Source organism: Pteronotus mesoamericanus, unplaced genomic scaffold, assembly GCF_021234165.1.
Source record: "Pteronotus mesoamericanus isolate MK-2021 breed Mesoamerican mustached bat unplaced genomic scaffold, CSHL_Meso_final contig_182, whole genome shotgun sequence".
NCBI classification, from domain to species: Eukaryota; Metazoa; Chordata; class Mammalia; order Chiroptera; family Mormoopidae; genus Pteronotus; species Pteronotus mesoamericanus.
In genome coordinates this window covers 5,403,105-5,427,398 of record NW_026555078.1, presented here as the reverse complement: position 1 = coordinate 5,427,398, position 24,294 = coordinate 5,403,105, and the positions used below count along the sequence as shown (strand labels likewise).

Sequence of the window (24,294 nt, the reverse complement as noted above, 5' to 3'; positions counted from 1 at the left end):
GCAATCACAAATGGTGATAGATACTAGGAGTTTTAACTTGTTTATTTCTCCCAGTAGTTTGGATAAGTTACCTAAGTTTCAGAGTCCCTAGCTATAAAATGGTGAAACATAGTCATTCCAAAAATATTTACTGAGCTCTCTCTACAAATGAGGCAGTGATATAATGCTGGGGAAACGGAAGCAAACAAAACAAAAATCCTTGCCCTCATGGAACTTACATTTTAATGGGATTGAAAGGAAGATAAATGCAAACTCCTTTTCCTTTGTCTTTGTCACTTTCCACAATTCATTGCCCTCTGTTAGGATGGCATATAAGCCCTAAATTCTAACTGCCCCTTCGAGCTCCTCTCATTGATTTCCCAGGATAAACACGTTGCACGTATAAATACAGTTTTTTTTCTCTTGTCAATCTGTCTTTGGTCAGTTTACTTTTTAGGCCCCAAGTCAGTGAACGTAAGAGGGTAGGGTTAGTACTTCTCTACAATTCTTATATTAAAGAAGATTAAATGTCACCACGAACACAAAACACTCTGAAAAATGTCTGATACACATAAGCAGTTTATACATTTAGTTGTTACTTTTACTAATACCATTTCTAGGCCGACTACAACACAACTACCCAAAAAGCGGGTTATAATTCCCCTTTAAAAAGGACAAAACTGAGATCAGAGAGGTTCGGTAATGCACACCAGGGCACACAGACCGTACGTGGAAGGACCAAGGTCTAACCCCAGCTCTGCCTGCCGGTGTCTCTTTCTCTAAAGCACTTCTTTTCCCATACCATATAAACACAAACGGGCCTTTTTCTTTTTTTCCTCAAAAGGCATGCACTTCACAATAGTTGTAAATAAAAAAAAGTGTATATATGTTTGGCATATTAAGAAGGAACTAGAAGTAAGTCAAAGCAGAGTGTGGGCTACATGTATTTGTCCTTGTAGGGTGTTTTTGTTAGTTTTTATTATATTTATCATAGATTTTTAAACGATCTGTGCATTTTTTATTAACTTATGTTTTTGTTAGCATTTGCCACATGGCTATCTTAATAATGAGTTTTATTTTATTTTGTTGAGTGAGTGTGTGTTTTGAATCTGCCATTATTTGAATCAAAGGAATTTGCTCGTCCCTTACCCCAATGACAATTGCAATGTGGTACGTGTTATAAAAGGGAATGATTGTTTCTAAAGGTCAGGGAGATGCCTTTCTTTGTCTACCAGGCTACCTCTGTCAACCTTCCAAAGTACAAATCACATCCAGAACAAAGGAAAATCATTACAGCCAATCTTTTAAAAAAGGGAAGGATGAGGCATCTGCAGAAAAAAAAAGGAAAACCACGCAGGGCATTCAAAGGCTAAATGAAATATTGTTCCTAATCCAAGTGGAATGGAATAGAAAGGATTATTATTTATGCAGGGTTTTACCTCCCCAAGTCTGAACACAGTAGTAGATATTTGAAAAGAGTACAGTGCTACTGGCTTTACATATGGAGTAAAAAGGAATGTAAAAGATTGCAACACGGTATTAGTGGGCCTCACCAAGTCATCTGAGGAGAGATACAACTTGATTATTTCATTATTTTTGGAGAACCCTTGGCTACCGCAAGCAAAGTATCCCTCTTTATCACCTAAATAATACAAATATATATAAATATATGTCTTAAGTTACTGATGGAACTTAAAATTATAATTTTAAACTGACAAAATATTTTTAAAAGAATAGTTATAACTGTATGCTCTGAACTCATATACCTCTACCTAAAATTCAAACCCTCTACCATTTTTAATTTTCAGGATAAAAAATCAGGACCCTAAAAAGGAAGGTTTGACTGAACACTAAACTAAAACATACCGTGTACAAGGCTACAGTGCAAACTTTTCAGAGGCGGTCTACAAACTGTCCCCGACTCTTAAGCTCCTCAGCCTTGCTGAGCCTACAAAAGGGAAAGGAGTTGGAGACTGGAAAGAAAGGTAGTTTTAATAGTCCAATATTAACGTGAAGGTGACTCCTCTCACACAAAGGAAGGTGGAGGGGAGGGAGACCGTTCTCCTTATCTGGATCTAAAGCAAAGCTCTTGCACACAGCCTAGAGCTGGATGCCATCTGTTTTTATCCACCCTGCCAATCCCGGCCATTTGACCGAAGAGTTTTAACCCACTTACCCTGATAAGGAGAGACTTACTTCTGTCATTTTGCTATTAGTTTCCTACCTGTCTTATGCCGTTCCCCCTCATTTCCTGACTTACTGTCGTCTTTTGTAGTGAGCTGATTTTTTTTTTTTTTTGCAGTGAAACATTTAAATTCCTTTCTAATTTTCTTTGTATATATTCTATAGCTGTTTTCTTTGTGGTTTCCATGGGGATTATACTTAACATCCTAAAGGTAAACACTCTAATTTGATTATATAGCAGCTTAGCTTCAATGATACACAAAAACTACTCCTTTCCAGTGCCATCCCCACCCTTTGCAGTTGTTGGTGTCACAAAATTACATTTCTATACATTGTGTGCCCCCAAACAGAAATATTTTTAAATGCATTAATCTCTTAAATTATGTGGAAGAGAGGATCTAGAATTGTAAACCAAGTTACAATAATACTAGCTTTTACACTAATATATTTTTAAAAAATATTAATTTCTTACATCATGTAAAAGAGTTACAATCTGTTGTTACAATAATACTGGCTTTTATCATTGCCCATGCATTTACCTTTATTAACATTTTTATTTCTCCACATGGTTTCAAGTTACTGTCCAGTGTTCTTACATTTCACCCTGCAGGACGCCCTTGAGAATTTCTTGCAGTGGTAACAAACTCCCTCTGCTTGTTTACCTGAAAATGTCTTACTTTCTCCCTCATTCTGAAGTGTAGTTTTCCCAGATATAAAACTCTTGGTTGACAGGTCTTCTCTTTTAGAATTTTGAATATATTGGCAGACTGCTTTCTGGACTCCAATGTTTCTCATGAGAAGTCTGCTGTTATCTTATTGAGACTCCTTTGTACTTAATGATTTGTTCTTTCTTGCTGTTTCAAGATTCTTTATCTTTGGTTTCTGAATGTTTGATTATAATGTGTCTCAGTGTGAGTCTCTGTGAGATTATCATACTTGGAGTTTGTTGAGCTTCCCGAATGTTTGTGTTGATGCCTCTCACCAAATTTGGGACGTTTTCAGCCATTATTTCTTCACATATTTTCTCTCTCTCTCTCTCATCTCTTCAGTTATTCCCAAATGTGTATGTTGGTCCATGTGACAATGTTTCACAGGTCCCTGACTCTCTGCTTTTCTTCAACCTTTTTATTTTCTGCCTCTCAGCTGCAATAATTTCCTTTGTCCTATCTTCAAGTTCACTGATTCCTTATTCTACATGCTCAAATCTGCCTTTGAATCTCTTTAGTGAACTTTTTATTTCAGTTATTATACTTTTTAGCTCCTGCATTTCTTTTTGGTTTCTTTATAGGTTTTCTATGTCTTTGTTGATATTTCTGTTTTGTTCATACATTATTTTGTTGACGTTCTTCACATATTTCATAAGTTTTTCAAACATCTTTAGGATGATTGTTTTAAAGTAATTATCTAGTAGATCTGCCATCAGATCTTTTTCTAGAAAAGTTCCAGTTATTTTTTTCCCTTTGAATGGGCCATGCTTTCATGTTCCTTTGAATATCTTGTGATTTTTTTTGTTGCTGTTGAAAACTAAACATTTGAATCTAATAATGTGGTAACTCTAGAAATCAGATTCTCCCCATTCCCCAGGGGTTGATTTTTTGTTATTGTGTTTATTGTTAGCTTTTGTGTTGTTGTTCAGGCTGTCTCTGTGAAAAGGACCAGCCTGAGTGTAAACCTAAGGTCTCCTCAGTCCTTCTCTGAGCCGGTGCATTCTCCTGAGCACGTGCAGTCACTTTCTAATTTCCCTTCATATACACGGTTTTTTAATGCCCTAGTCCTTAATGTCTGATTCCCAGAAGGGGAAATAAGTGAAAAATGAAGGAGGGGGAAAGGACACTGGCCCTTTAAATCCCCTGAAAATCATTTCAGCCAGAGGGAGAGGTTCTGGCAGCAACAGATGTCGGGGGATGTGGGGGGATGGGGGGGCAGGAGAAGGTAACGACAATGGCTCTCTGCCTCTTTGTCTGCACCCTGTGATCAGAATCAGCAATCAGCAATTGGAGCACATAGCCCCAATATTCAAAATGTGGGGCCCTTTTTGTCCAGCTTGGCTTCTGCAAGCTGGATGCAACTGCTCCAGGAACATGAGCACAGCTGCCTGCCCTGGGGGTGAGCATGGCGGGTGGGTAGTTTCTACCGTGATGAGGTGGTAATGACTGAAATGAACTATTATTTACTGTCCAAACCTTCCCCTGGAAGTAACAAATCTTCAGTAGATTTCAGGGTTACAAAGAAGTCACATCAAATTCCTCCAATGCAACTATTGTCTAGGTGGAGAGACAGATTCCTGATGCTTCCCACTCTGCTATCTTTCCAGAATCCTCTATTCTTTCTCCTTATCTTGAGTCTGAGAAGAGAGGCTTTGATGGGATCACGCAACAATGTAACATATATTGCTTTAATTTGGGGTATAAGCTCAGACTCTTGCCTGGAAACAGACAAGAGATGATTTGGTGGAGAGGATAGGACAAGGTTTTATGGGAAGGAGGTGGCTATGTTGAGGGTCCTGCGCCACCCAGATTTTCTGGGGCAAAAGATGCATGAATGCATCTCATTGGCCACTTGTGAGAAATAACGAGCACTGGGTCATCTTGGGTCCTGTCCTCAAATGTTTCCCTGAGTGACAAGTGGGTCTTAGCAAAAAGAATTGGGAGGCACAGCTGGATTTTCAGGAGCAGGCAAAAAAATTGATGACCAGCCAAACTGGCAAAGTTTTAGCCCTTGTTAGAACTGTAGCTAAGACATTTCCAGTAGTTTAATGGAAGGAAGGGGACTCTGTAGGACCTGGGCAAGTGCCCGGAGGTTGAGGGTCAACATCACATGCTATACATTGACTAGGTTCAGAGAGGTCTGGTTTCCAGTGGCCACTGCAGAATCTGTTGGGTAGGAACTGCTGTTCTTCCTGCCTCCCCCACCTCCTCCCTGCCCCAGGGAGGACCCAAGCTCAAAGTTAGCAAGCTGGTGAGAAGGAACCTCAGCTCCACGTGGAGAGAAGGGGAAGTGACCTTAACCCTTCTTCCCTAACTATGGGCTTCTCACCTAACAGCTTTCCCAGTCAGGAAAAAGAGAAGCTTCTATTATAAAACAAGGGCTCAGTTATGATTGTTACATGGGCTTGGGTATTTTGGTTACAATGAAACACTGTGTTTTATAAGTTGAAATCACTGGAAGCTGTTCAAACCACCTCATTGTAATCAAAAAAATTCATGGGGCTTCCCCAAATGTTCATCCAAGGACAGAGGAGGAGCTAGCCCTAAGGAGTAGGATGTGAATGCAAGTTTTCTTTATGATTGATTGCATCTTATTCATTGTACAACCTAACAGTTTCAATGCTATTCTCAAAATCCTATAAGAAACTATATTAATGCAAGTATCACAAATATGGCTTAAAGTGTATTTTGAGGTTATAATGTTAAACAGTTTTTAAAGTTGTCCTATACATTTACTTTGCCTATACTTGATAACGTTGCCAGATCTATACATTAAAGCTATAATTTGATTCTGAAGTCCAAATCGCTTCTCTGCTTAAAAAATCTCCACTGACACTCCATTGCCTAATGAATAAACTCCATAAAGGAAGAGAAGCTAAACAGAGGAAATTAATTCCTTTGGGTAATAGACTTGAGCCAGACTCCGGGTTTACATGTCACCTTGTTCCATATGTGTTACTGTCTCCTCTTTAACAAAGACTGAACCAAGACTCAGGAAGATTGAGGCATTGCTCAAAAGTCACCCGGCTCACAACGGTAAGTCAGAGTGGAATCAAGGTGTTTCTGTGTCTAAGAGTCATTTCTCTTCATCCTGTGAGACGCAGTTAAATGGCCACGCCCCTCTTTCCAACTCCTCTGCACGGAACCTACACGCCAGTGCTCCTGAAGTGCTTGTGGGGTTCTCTCTACTCTGTTCTTTGCCTTGAATTTTAACACATTTTAAGATCCGGTCCCAATAGTATTTTCGATCCACCATTGGGAATCTGGAGATGTGGGATGTGGGGCCAACTGTATGCATTCTTCTGCACCATTTCACTTGAGCGACTTGAGTATGTGCGAATTTTCGTACCTGTGGGCGGTTCTGGAACCAATCCCCTGCAGGTACCGAGGGGCCACTTTGGTTAAATTCTGTATTTCAGAAAATTTTCTCAGTCTCAATCTACTAGCCTTATAATTCAGATTATAATTCATACTACAAGCGACTATTTAGGGAGAAAAAAAGAGATTCAAAGGAAGTCTCACAAATATAAAGTGCTCCTTAAATGTTAAAGATTCTATGACTTCTAAGTAATGAAATAGTGTAGCAAAAAGAAAAGCCTATATGTATACAACCTAACAATAGATTCACAGTGATAGTATTAGAAACTTCTGAACTAGAGTACAATAGATAATACCTCAGAAAATTGGAAGATACGGTAACAAAGAAGTACTAGAAGAAAAATATTTTAACTGTTAGCAAGGAAGGGATATAAAGGAGAACTTCTGAGAAGAAAAATGGAGAGATAGAGAGTCTGAAACTTACCTTTATTATATATTACTCCTGAAGAAAAATCACACATGTTCAAAAGTAAAATTATAACATATAAAAGTAACAATTCCATCTGTTGGGAGAAATAAGAATTATTTCCATTTGATAACTTCAAACATATTTTTGAGTTCCTTCACTATAAACAACTACAGAGTTAAGAAACATCTCTTCCTTTAAATTAAAAATATTTCTCAGTATGTGACAAAAGCAGATGACATAACAGTTGACTAAACTCCACATTTACTCCCTAACTGGTATGAAAGATATTTATCAATACAAGTACTGCATACTAAAGAGGCACGGCTCAGGCTTTTCTTCAGTGCAGATGACTGCCGGAGAGGTACGTCAATTCCACAGCTGTGTGAAAACGGAACCTGACCTAACAAACTCTCTGACGACAGTACAGCTGCACCTTAATCGGAGACTTCGACTGCAGTGTTGCGGGGAAGACGGTCCACATGGATCCTGGGCATCCCTGCACGTTCCTGCGGCACATTCTCTTTTGAGTTGTGTTTGCAGTGAGAGACCTTTGAGGGATAAGGTGGTTTTCCTTGGACAAGAGCAGGTTTGTTCCCACGGTGAATCTCCCAAGCTCAGGGTTCCTCTCCTGTAATGCACCCACCGTGAGTATAAGTGAGCATCTCTCGTGGGCTGCATTGTGCCCTTTCAAAAATTCATACTGAAGTCCTACACTCCAGTACCTGAAAATGTGGTTGTATTTGGAGAGTCTTTCTAGATATGATTAAGTTAAAATGAGGTCATGAAGGTGGCCCTAATCCAATATGACTGGTGTCCTTATAAGAAGGGGAAATTTGGATACACGCTCAGACACTGGGAAGACGAAGTGAAGACACAGGGAGAAGGTGGCCATCTACGCGCCGAGGAGCGAGGCCTGGACAGCTCCTCGCCTTCTGTCCCTCAGGAGTCAACCCTGCCAACACTTTGATCTCAGACTCAGAGCCTCCAGAACCACGAGACAGTACATTTCTGTGGTGGAAGCCCACCTAGTGTGTGGGATCTTGCTTAGTGACCCTAGTGAATTAACGCAGCATCCAAGACATGTATCTCAGGGGCATATGGGAAACTGGAATGAGCGTCATGCTGCTACCTGGCTACTGCTTTTGCTGTGAGTGACAAGAACTTTGTCTTTTGATGGAGAAGACTCTGTCTTTTGCCAGCATTCAAGAAACAGTAACAAACTAACTTACCAGCTGCAGGCAGAGGAAAATCCAGATTTTGTGCAGCTCCTGACAACTGAGCACATTAAATTTAACTGATGCTTTTTTTTCTTCTCTCAAAGCTGGTTTGCTTCATTCATTACATTTAATTGACCATAAAAGCTCAAGCATTTGTTGGATTTTTAAATTCACCACCCTTATCACATAGGGGAGAGTTTTTTCTTAAGTGCGTTTTTTAGAGATCTGAGAAAACAACTTATTTTCACAAGGTAAGAGGAAAGAAATGGTTCGTCAAAATTATTATCAGCATGGTGCTGTGCTTCATTATATTTTTAGGGCATTCGAGTAAATTTAACATTAAATGGAGAGGTCACCACAGTCAAACTTTAAAAACAGTCTCCTTACCAGAAAAGTCTTGTATTATTTTGCTGAACAGATTCAGAGATACAGCACCGTTAGGACCTGTCAGTGTTCCTCATCCCCTGCCCCCGCCAAATTTGGTTATATCTATCTTTGACCAAAGAACAAAAAGCTTACTTTGAAAGGGGTTTTTGTTTTGTTTTGTTTTTAACATTTTCATTAAGGAAAGGAAACTGAGAGGACATAATTCAGGGGAGAGACAACTAAGGAGCAGTCTCTGGGTTCTTTATGGGTCTGCTACCAGCCTCACGCCCCCTTGTTCTGGCAATTCAGCCTGTGTATATATTTTAATTTAGAGATGGAATGCACTTGAGAGTTGATGTATGAGGCATTAAGTAACATGTTCGAAGTCTTACTATCTAGTGGCAGAGTCCTCCAGCTTCAATAGATCTAGTGAGCATACAAAGATGGCACAAAATAAAAATTTTTTAAAGTGAGGATATAACGTTCATAATTAGATGTGAATTCTCACCCAACCCACTACATTTGTCCACCATAATTCTGCTCCATACCTACATTAGTCTCACTCTTCAATATGACACTATTTCTCACTTCGATACTGTCTTCTTTCAAGCATCGTCTCATGGTAAAGAAAAGGACACACTGTGGCCCAGCAGCAGTTCTGCCCCTGAGATGTTGGATCTTTGGAAAGCTACTTCACTTCTACAAGCTCATTTTCTATTCGGTGAAACAGGGATGACACATGGTTATTGTGAGAACGGAATGAGTAATATATTTAAACCGTCTAACAGCTATTTTACATTGAATGAGCACTTAATAGACACTAGCTCAGAGTCCACATGTTCACACGACTTTTACATAATTGTCAGATATAAGTCACATATCTGGACATTTTTTCTTCTTTGGCACCAAGGTAAATACAGGGACTTGCCCCCAGAAAAGGAACCTACCTCCTCCACAGCTAGTTCATTTGCGGTTACTCCATTACCATGCAATAGTTACACATTGTGAATTCATACTCTAGTAGGGTTCTTATTTCTTACTGCAATTCACTCTTAACGGGCTGCCTGCCTCGCACACTTTTATTTTTGTGTTTTCCGAAGATGTCTTCCACGTAGGCTGAGAAAGAAGACCCCAGTTCAGGAGCTGAGATTTCAGTTACTCTTAACTTTGGTAACAGCCAATCAGCTGCTGCCCAGTACAGAAGCCTGCTTAGAAAATCCAAAGGACAGCAGTTGGAATTTCCAATTAACTGCCTCTTTCAGAGGACCAAAGGTCATTTTCTTTAAAAATCTACAAGAGGTGGAGTTTCTCAAAACCTATCATCTTTACTACAACATCTATGGAGGAAGGTTTAGAAACCCACCTGAGACTATCCATAAATACTTCAGTCATCATGGCATTGCTGAATGCCTGAGGAAAACATAAATGTTAAAGGATGATGCCCACGGCACACAATGAGGTTTAAGAGAAGACAGGCTCTCAGAGAGAGCTTCTTAACTGGGTCTTGCAGGAAGAGCGGGACTGAAATAGAGAAGACGTTACTGACACACGAAACTACCTAAGTAAATACAGAAAGCGCAAAGCTAGGGATGAGCTGCATGGGGATCAGGAAGACCGAATGAAGTGCCCACCTGCTCTCAGGTTCGGCGTGTGAACGTCCTCTGTGGGGCTGGTTATACTCACTCAGGCGGCCTTTGATGAGTGGGCTGACACCAACCCTTTCTGACTCACTCAGTACCTGACTGGTCATGAGTGATCACAGAGGCTAACAAATAATTTTTTAAACGATGACAATAAAACCTGTTTTATACTCATGTTCTTCAGAAGTCCCTTCACGGGGCAACGTAGACCCTGTGTTACGCTCATGTCATGAAAGATGGCTGGTATCTGAAGTTAACTGACTCCTGGAAGAGCCTGGGTAAGAAATATCTTTTTCTGACCCTTTCTGGTGACCTTGATCTAAAGGAGAAAATTACTCCTCAATCTGAAATAATGTGCTGAACTCAACAAAATCTCTCTCCTAATAAGGGCTCATTTCCCAGAACCCTGAGGCGCTCTCTGTTTCCGGTTTCCCATGAGATAGGGTGACCACAATGATTAACAATGGAAGCCAGCTGTAGTTTTCAGTCTCTGCAGCAACACTGTGACAAGTCGTCTCCCTAAACTGCATCAAAACTGAAATGCCTGCAGTGCTGGGTGCACATCGATGGCCTACGCAGTAGCTGATACAACTAGGAACTGAAAACTTACATCCTATGCATCATTCTCAGGAAGTTTCTTGAAGGTGTACGCAAGAGAGTGGAAAGGCATGGGATCTAGAAAGAACTGGAATCCATCTGGGACACCAGTGAAGGGCGAGCCTGGAGAGCGAGCAGTGGCACTGGAACGGCCACAGCGCTGCTGCTGGAGGAGTGGGGAACAAAACAAGAAAGAAACACGGCGTGAAGCGCGGCTGAGAAGACAGAAAAAACTTGAAGAGGCGTGTCATTCTCTGTCAACAAGAAAAAAAATAGAAGGGGATAGCAAAAACGAAATGCTCTACAATGATGTAATGTTCCCAGTCATAATACAAGATGGCACTTTTTAAACTGTGCTTTCTCTCTCTGGTTTACTTTTTTATCCGAGTTATGTATGGACAAAGTTGAAAGAGCCTTGTTGCCCAAAGCAGCGGTTCCTTGCATGCTTCACCCGTCTTCCCCTCCCCAGAGACAATCCCTTTCGATCTTTTGCTCTTCTGTCGTGTTTCCGTTTTAGGCACTGTGCATTGACTCCCCACGATGCAAGGAGAGGCTTGGCGCCCGTTCCCTCCACGCCCCCAACACGCGAGCGCTCCGCCTGTTCCTCCGTCGCTCAGCTGTCCTCTGGTCTGCTTTCGGTCTAATTTTCTGTCTGCGCCTATTTTCCATCCCTTCGTCGTTTTGTTTAATCTTCTAAGGGTTTTCTGAACTTTGTCTCCCAAACTCTCTATATTAATTTTTACAATATCTATAACACTTTTATTTTGTAATAATTGTTTTATTCTCAGAGCTTTTGATGCATTCTATTCTTATGTAATCTCTTTTTTCTGAGACTACTAATGATAGGGTTAGTTTTGTTTTGTTTTGTTTTAACCTCCTTGCATAGTTTGATTTATCCAAGTCATTTTTCTGGTCTCAGTCTTTCAATTTTGAGACTTTCCCAATACTTTTTATGATCCTTGGTTGTTTTCTCAGATTTAGAAGCTCATTTGAAGCTCTGGATCCAAGAGAATGGTCTATCAGCTGTGGACAGGGATGAGAACCAGCAGCATATTCTGGAGAAGTTGTTTTATTGAGAAATAACCGCTGAGTTGTAGGTCTTTCCCCTGCAGCTTCTCAAATTTCCTGGGGTCTCCCCACCTCCTTCCGAAATAGTGCAGGCCGGCTTGCTGGCGCTCGCGGGCGCCCGTGCTTAGCACGCAAGCACGCACCGTGCCCGCTTTCGGTATGGTCCCGGTCTCAGACTTTCCACTCGCCCAGAGATCCTCAGATCTACCCTCTCCAGAGAGTAATCCCGCAGCCCCCCGCCTAGGTGGGGGAAGGGCAGGTGCCAGACAAAGAGCATTGGGGAAAGGGTCTAAAACGTCTGTGAGGGTTCAGACAATCCCACTTTTAGCCCCGCTTTCTTGGCCCACATCTGCAGTGCTGCGGAGCCCTGTGCCCTTGGGGGTCCTGCTGTCTGCACCCCATCGCTCCCAATCCTCCCCCTGGGCCGGCTGAGAATGCAGCGTTCCTGGGTCTGCCAGTTAGGGTACCACTTATCCATCTGCTTTCGAGCTTTCTAACTTCTGTTCCACTTCTTCAGGTTTCTCTGTCCTTGTGGGTTTATGCCACTTTAGAAATCCCTTTAGAGTTTAGTTCAGCAGGAGCGAGCGTAAATGTGGGTTCAAAACCAATAAACAGAAATCCTAAATGCACCGGGAATTTAAACATCATGAAATTGATGGAGGGTAGTAAAGTAAGAAATCTATTCGATTTTAATGCTGGGAACATTCTTTTTAAAGTTGAGATATAACTGACATGTAACATTATATTAGTTTCAGGTGTACGACATGATGACTCAACATTTGTTTATACTGTGCAGCGATCTCCACAGTAAGTCTAGCTAACACCCCTCTGGGGACATTCCCTTTTTTGATGGCCTGGTGGTTATGACATTCAAACCATAAAAAAGGAAATACAATATAATTCTGGCATGCTATTTGGCTTGGAAATGAACAGTATTTACACAGTTACTGTGGCAACATAAGCTAAGGCAACCTACAATGATCCTGTTCTTATAAAACCCTCTTCCCGAGTGTGGGCGGGGCCTGCGACTGCTTCTAACCAATAGGACATGGCAGAGTTGATGAGATGTCACTCCTTTGTTTAGGTTACATTTTACAACAACTGGGTGATGAGGTGCCACGCCTGTGATTATGTGTCATTATGTAAGAAGGCTGAGAGATTAAATAAGAAGGTGGATCCTTCTGCTGGCTTCGAAGAAGCAAATAGCTGTGTTGGGGGCTGCCTGTGGAGAGGGCCACAAGGCAGGGAAACTCAGGCAGCCATTAGGAGCTGAAGGTGGCCTCCAGCTGGTAAGAAGCTAGGGCCTTCTGTTACACAGTGACAAGGAAATAAATCCTACCAACCAGCTGGGCCTCCAGATGAAAAATCAACCCAGCCAGCACTTCGATGGCAGCCCTGTGGGGTCCCGGACAGAGACCCAGGGGTCTGGACTGCTGTCCAACAGAAATGGCAAGGTACTAACAGGGTAATGGTTTAGGCCACAAGGTTGGTGGTGTTGCTTACGCAGTAATGGAGAACGAGTACAGATCACAACAGTGACTTCCCTGAACCGCAAACTGAGGCTGCTGCCCGACCCCTCTGGCCTCTCATGACTGTGCATCAACAGGGGAAGAGGGGGTTGATTCTCTCCCACCCCTCCTGGCTGCGGAGAGGAAGCTTGGCTGGCATTACACAAGAGGGGCAAGCAAGAGTACACGTGGTTTACAGGCGGTTCCCCAGGGCACCTTTTAGTGCTCCCATGTCCCGAGATCCAAGCTGATGGAAGGCAACCCGATTGGGGCAGGCCTGCTAATAGGCCAGACCTTGGAGAACGAAGGTAAGGTCACCCTGCCAGTGAAAACAATGCAGTCAGCCGAGGTGCTTGCTGAGGGCAGAGAAAATAAGGACTGGGTAGAAGAAGGCAGCTATAAATAATGAGCACACGACCAGTGGTAGGAATGAGCACTATTTAGTAGTCAGCATTTCCTCTATATCTCAATATGAATATTTGTGTGTGTGTATGCATATCTCAAATATTTCTGTGGCTTTCTCTCTGTCATCCTCTTATCTTCTCACTTGCGTTAATCAGAAGACTATACGTCACTTGAGGACTTTGTGTTCTTCTTCAGGGGAAGGGTTAGCCTGTTCACTTGTGCACAGGACAGTTGTATCAGGTTAGGCAGAAGTATGACTTGGTTACTGCCCTTTTATGGACATTAAGTATAAGATGAGCAGATGTTTATGGGTGCCAAGTTGACAAGGGGTGGACCGTGCTAGTTCTCTGATGTGTCAGCTTGGCCTCGTTCTCCAGAATTCCCATCCTTGCATGTTTCCCATGAAGCAGGGCTTCCTGGAGACAGTCTTCCCAGAGCTGGAGGGCCAGCAGGGAGGCAGCTGTCCTTCTGTGGAATCCACAGGCCTTCTCCCCGTTACTCGAACACGAATCTAGGTGCTGCCATGAAGGGTCTTGCAAGTGCAGTCAAAGACCTTTAGTGGGTGACCTTGAATTAACGAATGCGAGATTGTCTTGGATGGACGGAACTCAGTCTGGACACTTCAAGCTTCAGCTCATGCTCCGGGGTCCCAGCCTGGCGGGACCCTCCCTTTGTGACCACCCACCCTATAGACTCCAGGCTTGCTTAGCCAACCCTCCACTGCACAAGCCACTTCCTTACGGCAAACAAACTACTGGGTGCATGCATGCACGTACATATACTTGTACATCTAGATACACATGTGGGTAGATAGGTGATTGATTGATAGATGATAGAGATGTAGATATAAGTATAATGTCCTCCTGGTTCTGCTTCTCTTGAACTCTGATATCATCATAATATTTGGGCAGCTTTAATAAAAGCAACATTCTTCTCCCCACTGAAGATAATACAGATTAGTAAGAAGTAGGAACTCTGTAGTTAAGAGTTCCTGGATTTTCATTTTTGTGGTCTTTGTTGTCTTTGAAAGTTTCTTAGCCACTTTAATCCTGTTCCCTTATCTGAAAAATTGGGATAACACTACTATTTATCCCATTCTGTATTATAAGTGTGTTTACACACACACACACACACACACACACACACGCTCTTCTTCTTATTTAAAAGTAGCTTACCATACACCATTCTCTCTGAACTTCTGAACCTAACAATACATCTTGGAGCCTTTCCCTTACATCTGCCCCATTCTTTTTTAGTGGCTACCTCTTATTCCATTGGGTGGATGTACCATAATTTATATAACCAGCCACCTGTATTGATAGACATGTCAGTCGTTTCCAATTCCTTGTATCACAAACAATATTCTCATCCATGTGTCATTTCACACATGAGTAGGAATAGCTGTAAGATAAATTCTGGGAAAGAAATTGCTAGGTTGAAGGAAAAGTGTTTTGGCAGTTGAGGTGTTCTCATGTCGCTTGTCACTGCTGCTGCAGTAGCACACACTCTCACCGCGGCGGGAGCGCCAGCCCTCCGCACCATCCCGCAACCAAAGCGTTGCATTGGCACCGCATGCGCATTCCCCCTATTGCATGCTTCCTTTCTCCTGGGGTCTTCATTCATAGGCTTTGTCCATTTCTTCTGGATTGTTGATATTTTCTTATTGATTTGTAAGCACCTTTTTTATTTACTGATTTTAGAGACAGGAGCGGGGAGGGTAGTTGGGGGGGAGAGAGCGATTTATTTTACTTATTTATGCATTCATTGGTTGATTCTTGTATGTGCCCAGACTAGGGATCGAACCCTCAACCTTGGTGCATTGGGATGGCACTCTAACTGAGCTACCCAGCTAGGGCAAGCATTTTTATATGTTAAGAAAAGTCCTTTGTCTGTGATGTGAACTACAAAACAAATTTCCTCCCTCTGTACTTTGTCATTTGACTTTTTTACGGTGATGTGATTTTTTTTATAGTTAAATAAATGGATTTTCTCTTTTATCGTTGGTAATTTATGGTTTCACTTTTAATGTGACTTCTTTGATTCATCTGGAAATCATTTTGGTATAATCTATGAAGTAGAGATCCAACTTTTTTTTTCAGGTGCTACCCAGTTGTCCTAAAGCTGTTTACTAAACAATCCTTTCTTTCTCCACTGTTATTTCTTGAAATAAAACCTTTATTTAATTGATGTGCATATTTGGTCTGTTTCTGGGTTTTCCAGTGTGTTCCTTTGAATTCTTGATCCATTTATGTGCCAGTATGTCATTATTTTCATTATTGCAGAAAAAGTTTTTATATTTAGAGTAGTTAGTACCCTTTAATTTAGTACATTTAATATAGGTAGTACCCTCTTCTCAGACTTTTCCTGGTAATTATTTATTTGTCCACATGGTTTTTTAGAAGAAGCTTGTCCAATTCCAAACAAAAACTAAATACCCTGCTGGGAGTTGGGGCCAGTTAGAGTAACTTAAAGAGAATCGACATTATGATTTTGAATTTTCCCATCCAAATGTGGCAATGTCTTTACATTTCCTTAAGTCTTCATGGTGCTTTTCAGTTTTCTTCATATAGATTTGGCATGCTGCACGCTAAGCCAATTCTTCTCCTTCCATCTTTTCAAACCTATGCGATGGAGTTCCTTCCATCTCTACTTCTAACCGGGTGTTGCCTGAATAGATGCAGTTCTATTTCTGTGCTTATGTCTCAATGACCTTCCTGAATTACCCTGTCACTTAGCCTTTCTATTGATTCCAAGGCTCTGCAAATATTGGTTTGATCTTCCTCCTTTTAAAATTTTGTTTACTGCTTATTTTTTACCTCAGTCTAATTGCAATAGCCAATGCCTCCAGAACAAAGATAATTGTGATGATTTCATCCTTATCTCACGCCTGACTGTAAAGGGAGAGCTTCTAGTGCTTCCTCATTAAATACGATGCTTCGCTGGTCTTCTGCAGCTTATGGTTTGATTCTACAGTTGCTGATCTGTTAACAGTCCATTTGAATGGGCTCAATTCATCTCAGTTCATTACATCGCAGGCTACTGATTTTGCACCTAGACTCTCAGAAGGGGAAAGACTGGATGGAGAGTCAGCAGCCCTACGGAATGGTGGTGATAGTGTAAGATATCTGAGAGCAGACATAATTGCAGAAGACTGTAAACTTTGAAATATGGAATACAAAAATGGTATCAGGGTGAATCAGTGATAGAATCATAGTAAAATAAAAACAAACCAGTTTTACACATGGGGCAGGATTTTGATATTTAGACTAAAACAAGAAGACTATTAGGAAAATTACTGGCCAATATATTTCTAGTAATTTCTAGAGCTTCTCAATCAGTTTGACTTCAGTTCTTTAAAAGAACTTAGAATTAACTGGACAGATGACCTACAAAGAAATACTGTATTTTGCCATGTATAATGCACACTTTTTTGCCCAAATTTTTGAGGGAAAAATAAGGATGCACACTATACATGGGTAGTCCTAATTCTGTATCTATATAAATGTTTTTCCAATTATTTTATTTATGCTTATGCATTAAAAGTATAACTCCAGAAAGCAATAACACTATCCCTATGCAAGATACCCAGGAATATGATAATCAGTTTTGTTTCTAAATATAAATAAATAAATAGTTGAATTAAAAATTAAAACAAAAGTCTTTCTTTCTGAAGGTTTGGGCCAAAAACATGGGTGTGCATTGTACATGGGAACGCATTATACACGGTAAAATATGGTAACAAGAAAGGCAATTAACTTCAGGGATAACTAAGGCTAGGAGACAAAGGAAGAAGACCTTCAAAGTGTTGAGAAGAATAACTGTCAACTTACAATTATGTACCCAGCAAAATCATCTTTCAGGAGCGAGAGTGAAATAGTCTTTAGCAGATAGAAATAGAGTGTTTACCATCAACAGTTCCACACTAATAGAACTTCTACAGTATGCACTTCAAGAAAGAAAAGCACCCCAGAAAGATAATTCTAAGTCCAAGACAGAATGATGGTGTAAGAGGAAAGAGGAGAAAAGGAGTCAACTGAAAGCATATTGTTTGACTCACAGAATTGGTGGCACGGCTCAGAGGTGCCAAGGCCACAGCTAAATATCAGGCCACAGAAGACACCGTGAGCACATAGCTGCTACCGCAACCGAAACCACCAGACACCTACTACTTACCACACGCCCTGCACAGGCACTGAACGCTTGCTGTGGCCTTGAGACTGGATGTTGCTGAGATGCTTCGCTGCCGCTGCCTCTTTATCACCACAAGCTCCAGGTTCAACAGTCACATGGATACACCTGACTGATCCGCCCTAGGTCACAGGTCTGGGCCCAAGCTGCAAAGAAGGGTGAGCTACTAACCATGTGGCATTTCGGGTTCCATTTCACACCAAGACTCCTAAGTAGGGGCGTTCCAAGCACAGGAATGGGGGGCGCTGAACACACCCGACAAAGCTACGACAGGCAGAAATGTATGAAACCAAATCAGACTGCTGTAATAAAAAACAAAACCCAAGGGGGTAAACTGTAACTAATGCAGAAATGTTTTATTTCAGATTTTTTAAATAACTAGGATTATAGTGAATAGAATCAGAGATGTAATTCAAACAAAATATCTTATTGGAAAAACCACAGCTGAAAACCCTCCAGGGGTGAAAAGAAACCCAGGCATATACCCGTCAAGTGGAGAAGTTCCAGGGCAAATCTTTCTGTTTGTGTCAAAATCTCACGCCTACTCAGTCTCCTAGCTGTCAATGTTGCGTGCATGCCAGTGGCCCCAACACTTACATATTTACATGTCCCACCCAGACCTTGCCTCTGAACTTCTCACTGGTGTATGTGCAGCTGCTCTTCAATCCCTCGACAGCTCACATTTCACATTTCACACAATCAAAATCGAAGCCTTTATTTTGCCCCCTTCCACACCCCAGTCCTTCTCCCCTAGCGTTTCCCCCGTCTCGTCGCCCACCCAGTAGCATCAGTCAAGACCTGGGGAGGCATCCTTGATTCTCACCCTCTCGCCCCTCTGTCCTGTTGGCTGACCTGCCCAGTGGATTGTGCCTCCAAAACGGATCTCAGTTCTCCACTGCTCCCCACGTGCCCTGCCATGACCCTCCCACGGGGACCACCGTCCCGCAAGCAGACCACTATGTCGGTTTCCTGACCTCATCGCTCCCGTTCTACACCACGCTCCACATAGCAATAACCGTTATCTTTTAAAAACCTAAGTCAGTCGTTTCCCTTGTACTTTGGATATAATGAGAATTCCTAATGATGGCCAGTGAGGTCATTTTCTATGATCTGGTCGCTGTATTCCGAACTTCTCCAGCTTTGTCTCATGCCACGTTCAGTTTCCCCCCTCAACCCCACGCCGCAGCCGCCTACACTGAGCCTTTCCCGGTTCCTCACACCCGCTGAGCTCTTCCCCGCCTCAGCTGTTTCCCACACTCAGCCTCTGCCCAGAGGGCTGTGGCCCTGCGTCTCCACGGATTTACTTTCTCCGGGTTCAGATCTCAGCTTAAGTGTCCCTTTCTTGAACAGGACTTTTGGATTAGTCTGATAATCCAACGTACACAGCAGCTCTCTCAAATCTGCTTTGTTCTTTACAGTACTCATTATGCAGGCTTCAAGACAAATTCCACATTTTGCAGCCTGGATTAAAGATAGGCTTTCCTGGGGGAGAAAACTTACAAGTAAAAGGCCCAGACTAGCGAGTGAGGAACAGATGGGGGTATCCCACCCTCTTCCCACAGAAACCACTGCGGTAGCGGGCTGGGCCTCTGGTCGGGAGACAGCGAGCCCCTGCTACTCCCTGTTTACAGAACCTTAACTTTAGAGCAACACCAGCCACTTGGTGCCAGGCAGGCTGGGCACTGGAGCTAAGCGTGCCAGCTTCCCTGTGAAGCTGCAATCACCTCTACCGGGAGGACAGTCCCCCCAGAGAAGAACTAGGCACAGGCCCTCCTACTGGGAAACGAGGAGGCCCCCGTTCTCATTGTCCAGGAAACCCAGAGTGAGGACTCACGGTCACTGTCTGACAATCCTGCCGTTTGAACTACGACTCATTTCTTATCTTTCTCCTCTCCTGGACCGGAAGTTCCCTGAACACAGAGATCGCCTCTCCTACATCTCCTCTTGCGTTCCCAGCACCTAGCAAAGTGCTGGGCATGTAGTAGGCACACAGTAAACACTTGCTGAATATGTGAATAACGGACAGGAGGAAGGACTGAAAGAAAATAGGTCCAAGATTAGAAAAATACAGCTCACACAGCGACTTTCTGTGATACAGCAAAACAAAACCCAGAAACTCCAGTGCGGGGATGGTGCCAAGTCATTAAACTCCTTCTTGAATCAGATTTCAAATCAAGCCACTCCCCCAGAGACAGAAATGAGCCCCAGGGAAGAAGCAGTTGGTGTTGGTAGCAAGGGTAGGGTGGTTCAAGTACTGTGGCTGTGGGGAGGGCTATAAGACAGAGCACATTCAGTTGCCAATCCAAGACCAGCCCTTAAAGGGAAACTGGCCCTTCATATCAGATCACTCTCTCCTGCTCATGTAGCTGAAGGGTAGAGATTTAATAAGTTCGTGCACGTGGAGCAGCTGATGGCAGCGCTGTGCCTGTATCCACTGGGACTCACTGGCCTTCCCTGCGCGCCGGCTGCTGGTGTGCTCCCGGGGTCTCTGCCTGTTGCTGCTCCGGTGGCCAAAGACCTCTGTGCCCAAAGCCTGAGGCTCCTGGGGCTCCGTGCCACCCAGAGGCAACCCTTAAACCCGGGGCGCTCAACTGGGGCCAATGCTGACCTTCCGAGGTCCAAATGTCTAGAGGCATTTTTGGCTGTGACCACTGGGAGGGGTCTGGGGTGCTATCTTAGCAGGTTGAAGCCAGGGATGCTGCTGAACACCCTACAATGCAAAGGCCAGACAGCCGTAACACAGAACAAAGAACTAAGCCCAAAATGTCACTAGCGCCCGGGTTAAGAAACTCTACCTCACCCAGTGACTGCTAGGCAGGGAAGCATAAATACTCCAGTTCCCTTGCACCCCATCTGGGTAATTCTGGGGTGCACCCTCCAGGACCCTCCTCGGGGCCAGAGCTACATCTACCTCTTGGAAGTGTGCCTGCTCTGGTGCCCTTGTTTAGTTTCCTTCTCTCCCGGTCCCCTTCTCTACTGCCCCACCAGCTTGTCCCGAGAACACTTCCTCATAAGCCACTTTTACACAAATCCTCACCTCACAGTTGTGTTTCGGGAAACAACCCAAAACAATGCGTGCAAGGGGACATTTAAGGAGAGCTACGGATTTTACGCACACAGCGTGCAGGAGGTGACTAAATGGCTGGCGGTGCTCCAGCAGGACCCCCGTGGTGGACAAGCCCCCAAATAGGGGCTCAGAGTTCAGGAAACCCAAACCGAGAAGGCGTGTTATGGTGGGAAGAGCAGCTGGCTGAAAAGTAAGAGACCCCTGTTATCCCTGTGACTGAGGAGTCACGAGATCTTAACTAAGTCACAGCACAGGACAAAAAGAGAGAAATGAAAACTAGGTACTTGCTAACGTCTTTTATCCAACATTGTATTTTGTCTTGGAGCAGTGATTCTCAAACGGGGAGATTTGGCAATCGGCGGAGACATTCTGGACTGTCATCCTGGGGACAGTGTGCTCCTGCCTTTCACTGAGAAGGCAAGGATGCTGCTGTCTCCCACAGTGATCAGGCAAGACCCTCAGTCCCACCACGCCAAACAGCTACCCAGCCAAAAATGCCAACAGTGCTGAGGCAGAGAAACGCTGTCTCACAAGATAGACTAGGTAGTAACTACGGGAATTCCCGAGAGTTAGGGTTTATGTGCTACTGAAGGGCCCTAGAGCATGCTCTCCAAATGCATCCCAAAAAGCAGCGTGGACCACAAATGCTGTCTGTGCAAGATCTGGAAGCACTTGTTCTAAACAGATCTTGCAGTGTAGCATGGCAGAATTGAGTACTTACCGAAGAGCTAGAGACAGAGGAGAGCTGGGGCCTGAATCTTAGCAAGTCAAGCATTATTCTAAAGACTCAGCTCTCAGCCACGTGTTGTGATTTACATGCACTAGAAGCACACATCCTTGAACGCTGCAGTCACCGAAGAAACCTCCCTCACACGTTCACCAACCTGGGGACACAATTTGGGGGGCCAAGTTTTCTTCTAAAAACATCTTCCTGAAGCAAAAAGGATAAAGTTCCCCCAACTGCATGCAAGTTAAGAGAGAAAACTATTTATAGCTGGCTTATCTGAGCTGGTAAAATTTAAATGTTCAACCTATTTGCTTATGAATCCGGGTTTGTTCATGTGACGTGTAGTAAGATGATACCATACTTAACTTTGACTTCACATTCCTGTTTGGCACAAACCTCTCACACCCTCATTAAACAAAGAGCTGACAGTCAAATCCAACATATTACATAAATAGCCAATGTCACATCTTGCTCAGGAAATTTTACACTCCCAAGAAGAATTTCCAGGAAAGAAAGAATTCTCAGTTTCATTACTAGAAATGTACCCTGCCTCAGCAACCCTAGGAAGTAGGCTAAAACGAAAGCATTCATTCCTGGATTGCTGATTTCTTTCAAAGGGATTTAAGAACAAGCTTACAATTTTTGAAGAAGGTCTGACATAATTCTCTCTCATCTTTGATAATGATTATATTGAAATGTGCATTAGAAAATCTTCTAAGAGTCTTAAAATTTTGAAAGACCAGCTGCGGTCAATAAAGGTAGGGTGACAGCAGAAATGGAATCACAAGTTTTCAGCTGGTTCCTGAGATGGGGGACCTGCACCCTGCACTTCCCCCAAGTCTTGCTCCTCCAGAATCCGGCAACGAGAGGCGTACTCCCCTCTCTGGTATCTTTGGCAGAGCCCCCTCCGTTAGGGAAGGGCTTAGATCCCGTCTTCCACAACCAACACCACAAGGCACTTGGACTGCCTGTGAGCACTTGACAAACAAATACATGTTTAACACTCTTTCAGATCCAAGATCTCAAAGTTGAGTATTTGTTCTCAAGAATCTAATCGCCCATAGAGTCAGCAGCAAAGCAATCATTTTAAGCTGTGATTCAAAATGCTTCTAGTGACTAAATGCAAAAATTTAAAACTAAATTGCAATGATTTTTTAACCCACATACTATCATGCCTTTCATTGCACGGGAACACCGCATACCATCAAAGAGAAAGGAATTAACATTTATTGAGTTTCAACTCAATTTCCCATAGGTTTAAGTAAAATGCACTTATTCTTAAAGGGGCCGGGCAACTGAGCATACTGATTCAAATGAAGGCTATTTTACGGTCACTTGTGGCATTTAAGAAATAATAAATGTAAAAACAAGATTTCCTTTATTTCTTCAGTTTGTCATGTCAATCTTTACTTTGATTTAGAAATAACAAAAACTCAAAGCAAAACGCATCCTCAGAGCAAGATATTTTTCCTTTCCAGTCATATCAAAATAAATAAAATTTAACTAGATAGAACTCTAATTGTTAAGTAATGGTTAAATAAATGACATCTACAACATACTTATTAAAATAAGTAGCAGACAGTAGAGCAACATCCGTACCCTGACTGTTGTAAGAATTTTATCAATAACTAAGGCAAAGATATAACGAAATGGCTATTGATTTTCAAATTACAGAAAGCCATATTACCTGGATAATATGTGATATCCCAATATTTCCTCTCTACAACTGAAACAGGCAGTGACTTGTTCGAAAATGATTTTAACCAAAATATAGCACTTAATGCATTACCTGGAGATGTAGCAGGTATTTGGTGTCTGTCAAGTCAAAGGCTACTAAACATTAGGAAACATGAATCCTCGATTCAGCCCTGCCACTAATTAGCTGATAAATCTATACAACATTTACTTTGGACTCCAGTTTTTGTTATAAAATGTTCATTTTACTCTAAGATTCTATGATTCTAAGATCGCTCTGCAAGGCTAAATAACTATTAATATTTTAAAATAGGAATTCTAATGTGAAAATCTACACTTACATTATATGTCATCAATTACTGAAGAACAGGACTGGAAGAGGACAAAGAAAAGTCGGCCTAACAACAGTTCATGTAGAGTTCAAGACCTACTGGTCTAATTGCAAATTCAAAGAGTGGTATCATGGGTTAAAATGAATGAAACTCTGGGTCACATTAATAGAAGTAGAGCAGCTAAACCACAGAATTCTGAGAAGAATCTTGTTGCAAGTGCTATGCAAACCACAAATGCTGAAATTTCTTAATTTTATAAAATAAGTTATTTCTCATGTTTTGTTTTGTTTTGTTTTGTTTTCAAAACAAAAGTGGCAGAGCACTGCCAACAGTAAGTCAGGCCTCAGGGGCCCTGAACGCAAACCTGGGTTAGCGTGAGAAGCGGGGGCGGGGCGGGGGGCGGTGCCGGAGTGACGGTGAATTCATATGGGACCGGAAGGTGGTCTGGGATAAGAGTATCATTTAAGTCGGTGGACTTTGGGTAAAGCGGACTGTCTTCCACCCAATCCCTTAAAGGCCTAAATAGGAAAAAAAGAAAAAAGAAACAAGACGCGCCTCCCGGAGCTGGAGGGAACCCTCCCGCAGCCCGGCTCGGGCCCTCGCCTGCAGCGGCGGCCCCTGGGCCCCCGCCCGCCGGCCGTGGGGTGAGAACGCACCACCTGCTCTCGCGGGCTCGCGCCTGCCAGCCCCCAGCGCAGGTGTGGGACTTCCCAGGCTCTGTGAGGGGCGAGCCAGTTAGTAATACACTACTTTATACATTAAAATTCATTTTAGTTAGTAAATATATTCATAAAATATATTAATTATATATTTAAAAATTTTTTTTC

At 42.7% G+C, this 24,294-nt stretch overlaps 1 protein-coding gene across 1 annotated transcript in view; it reads right to left on the bottom strand.

Annotated features, from left to right (window-relative positions):
- The window catches only part of CATSPERB (cation channel sperm associated auxiliary subunit beta), a 71,616-nt gene extending 64,865 nt beyond the window's left edge, over nt 1-6,751 (bottom strand). Inside the window, exons 1-2 of the mRNA XM_054566976.1 lie at nt 6,673-6,751; nt 1,533-1,621 (exon numbers count right to left, since the gene is read on the bottom strand). Of these exons, the coding sequence (XP_054422951.1) occupies nt 1,533-1,621; nt 6,673-6,751 (168 nt within the window). The remainder of the gene's footprint in view (nt 1-1,532; nt 1,622-6,672) is intronic.
- Nucleotides 6,752-24,294: the final 17,543 nt, after the last annotated feature.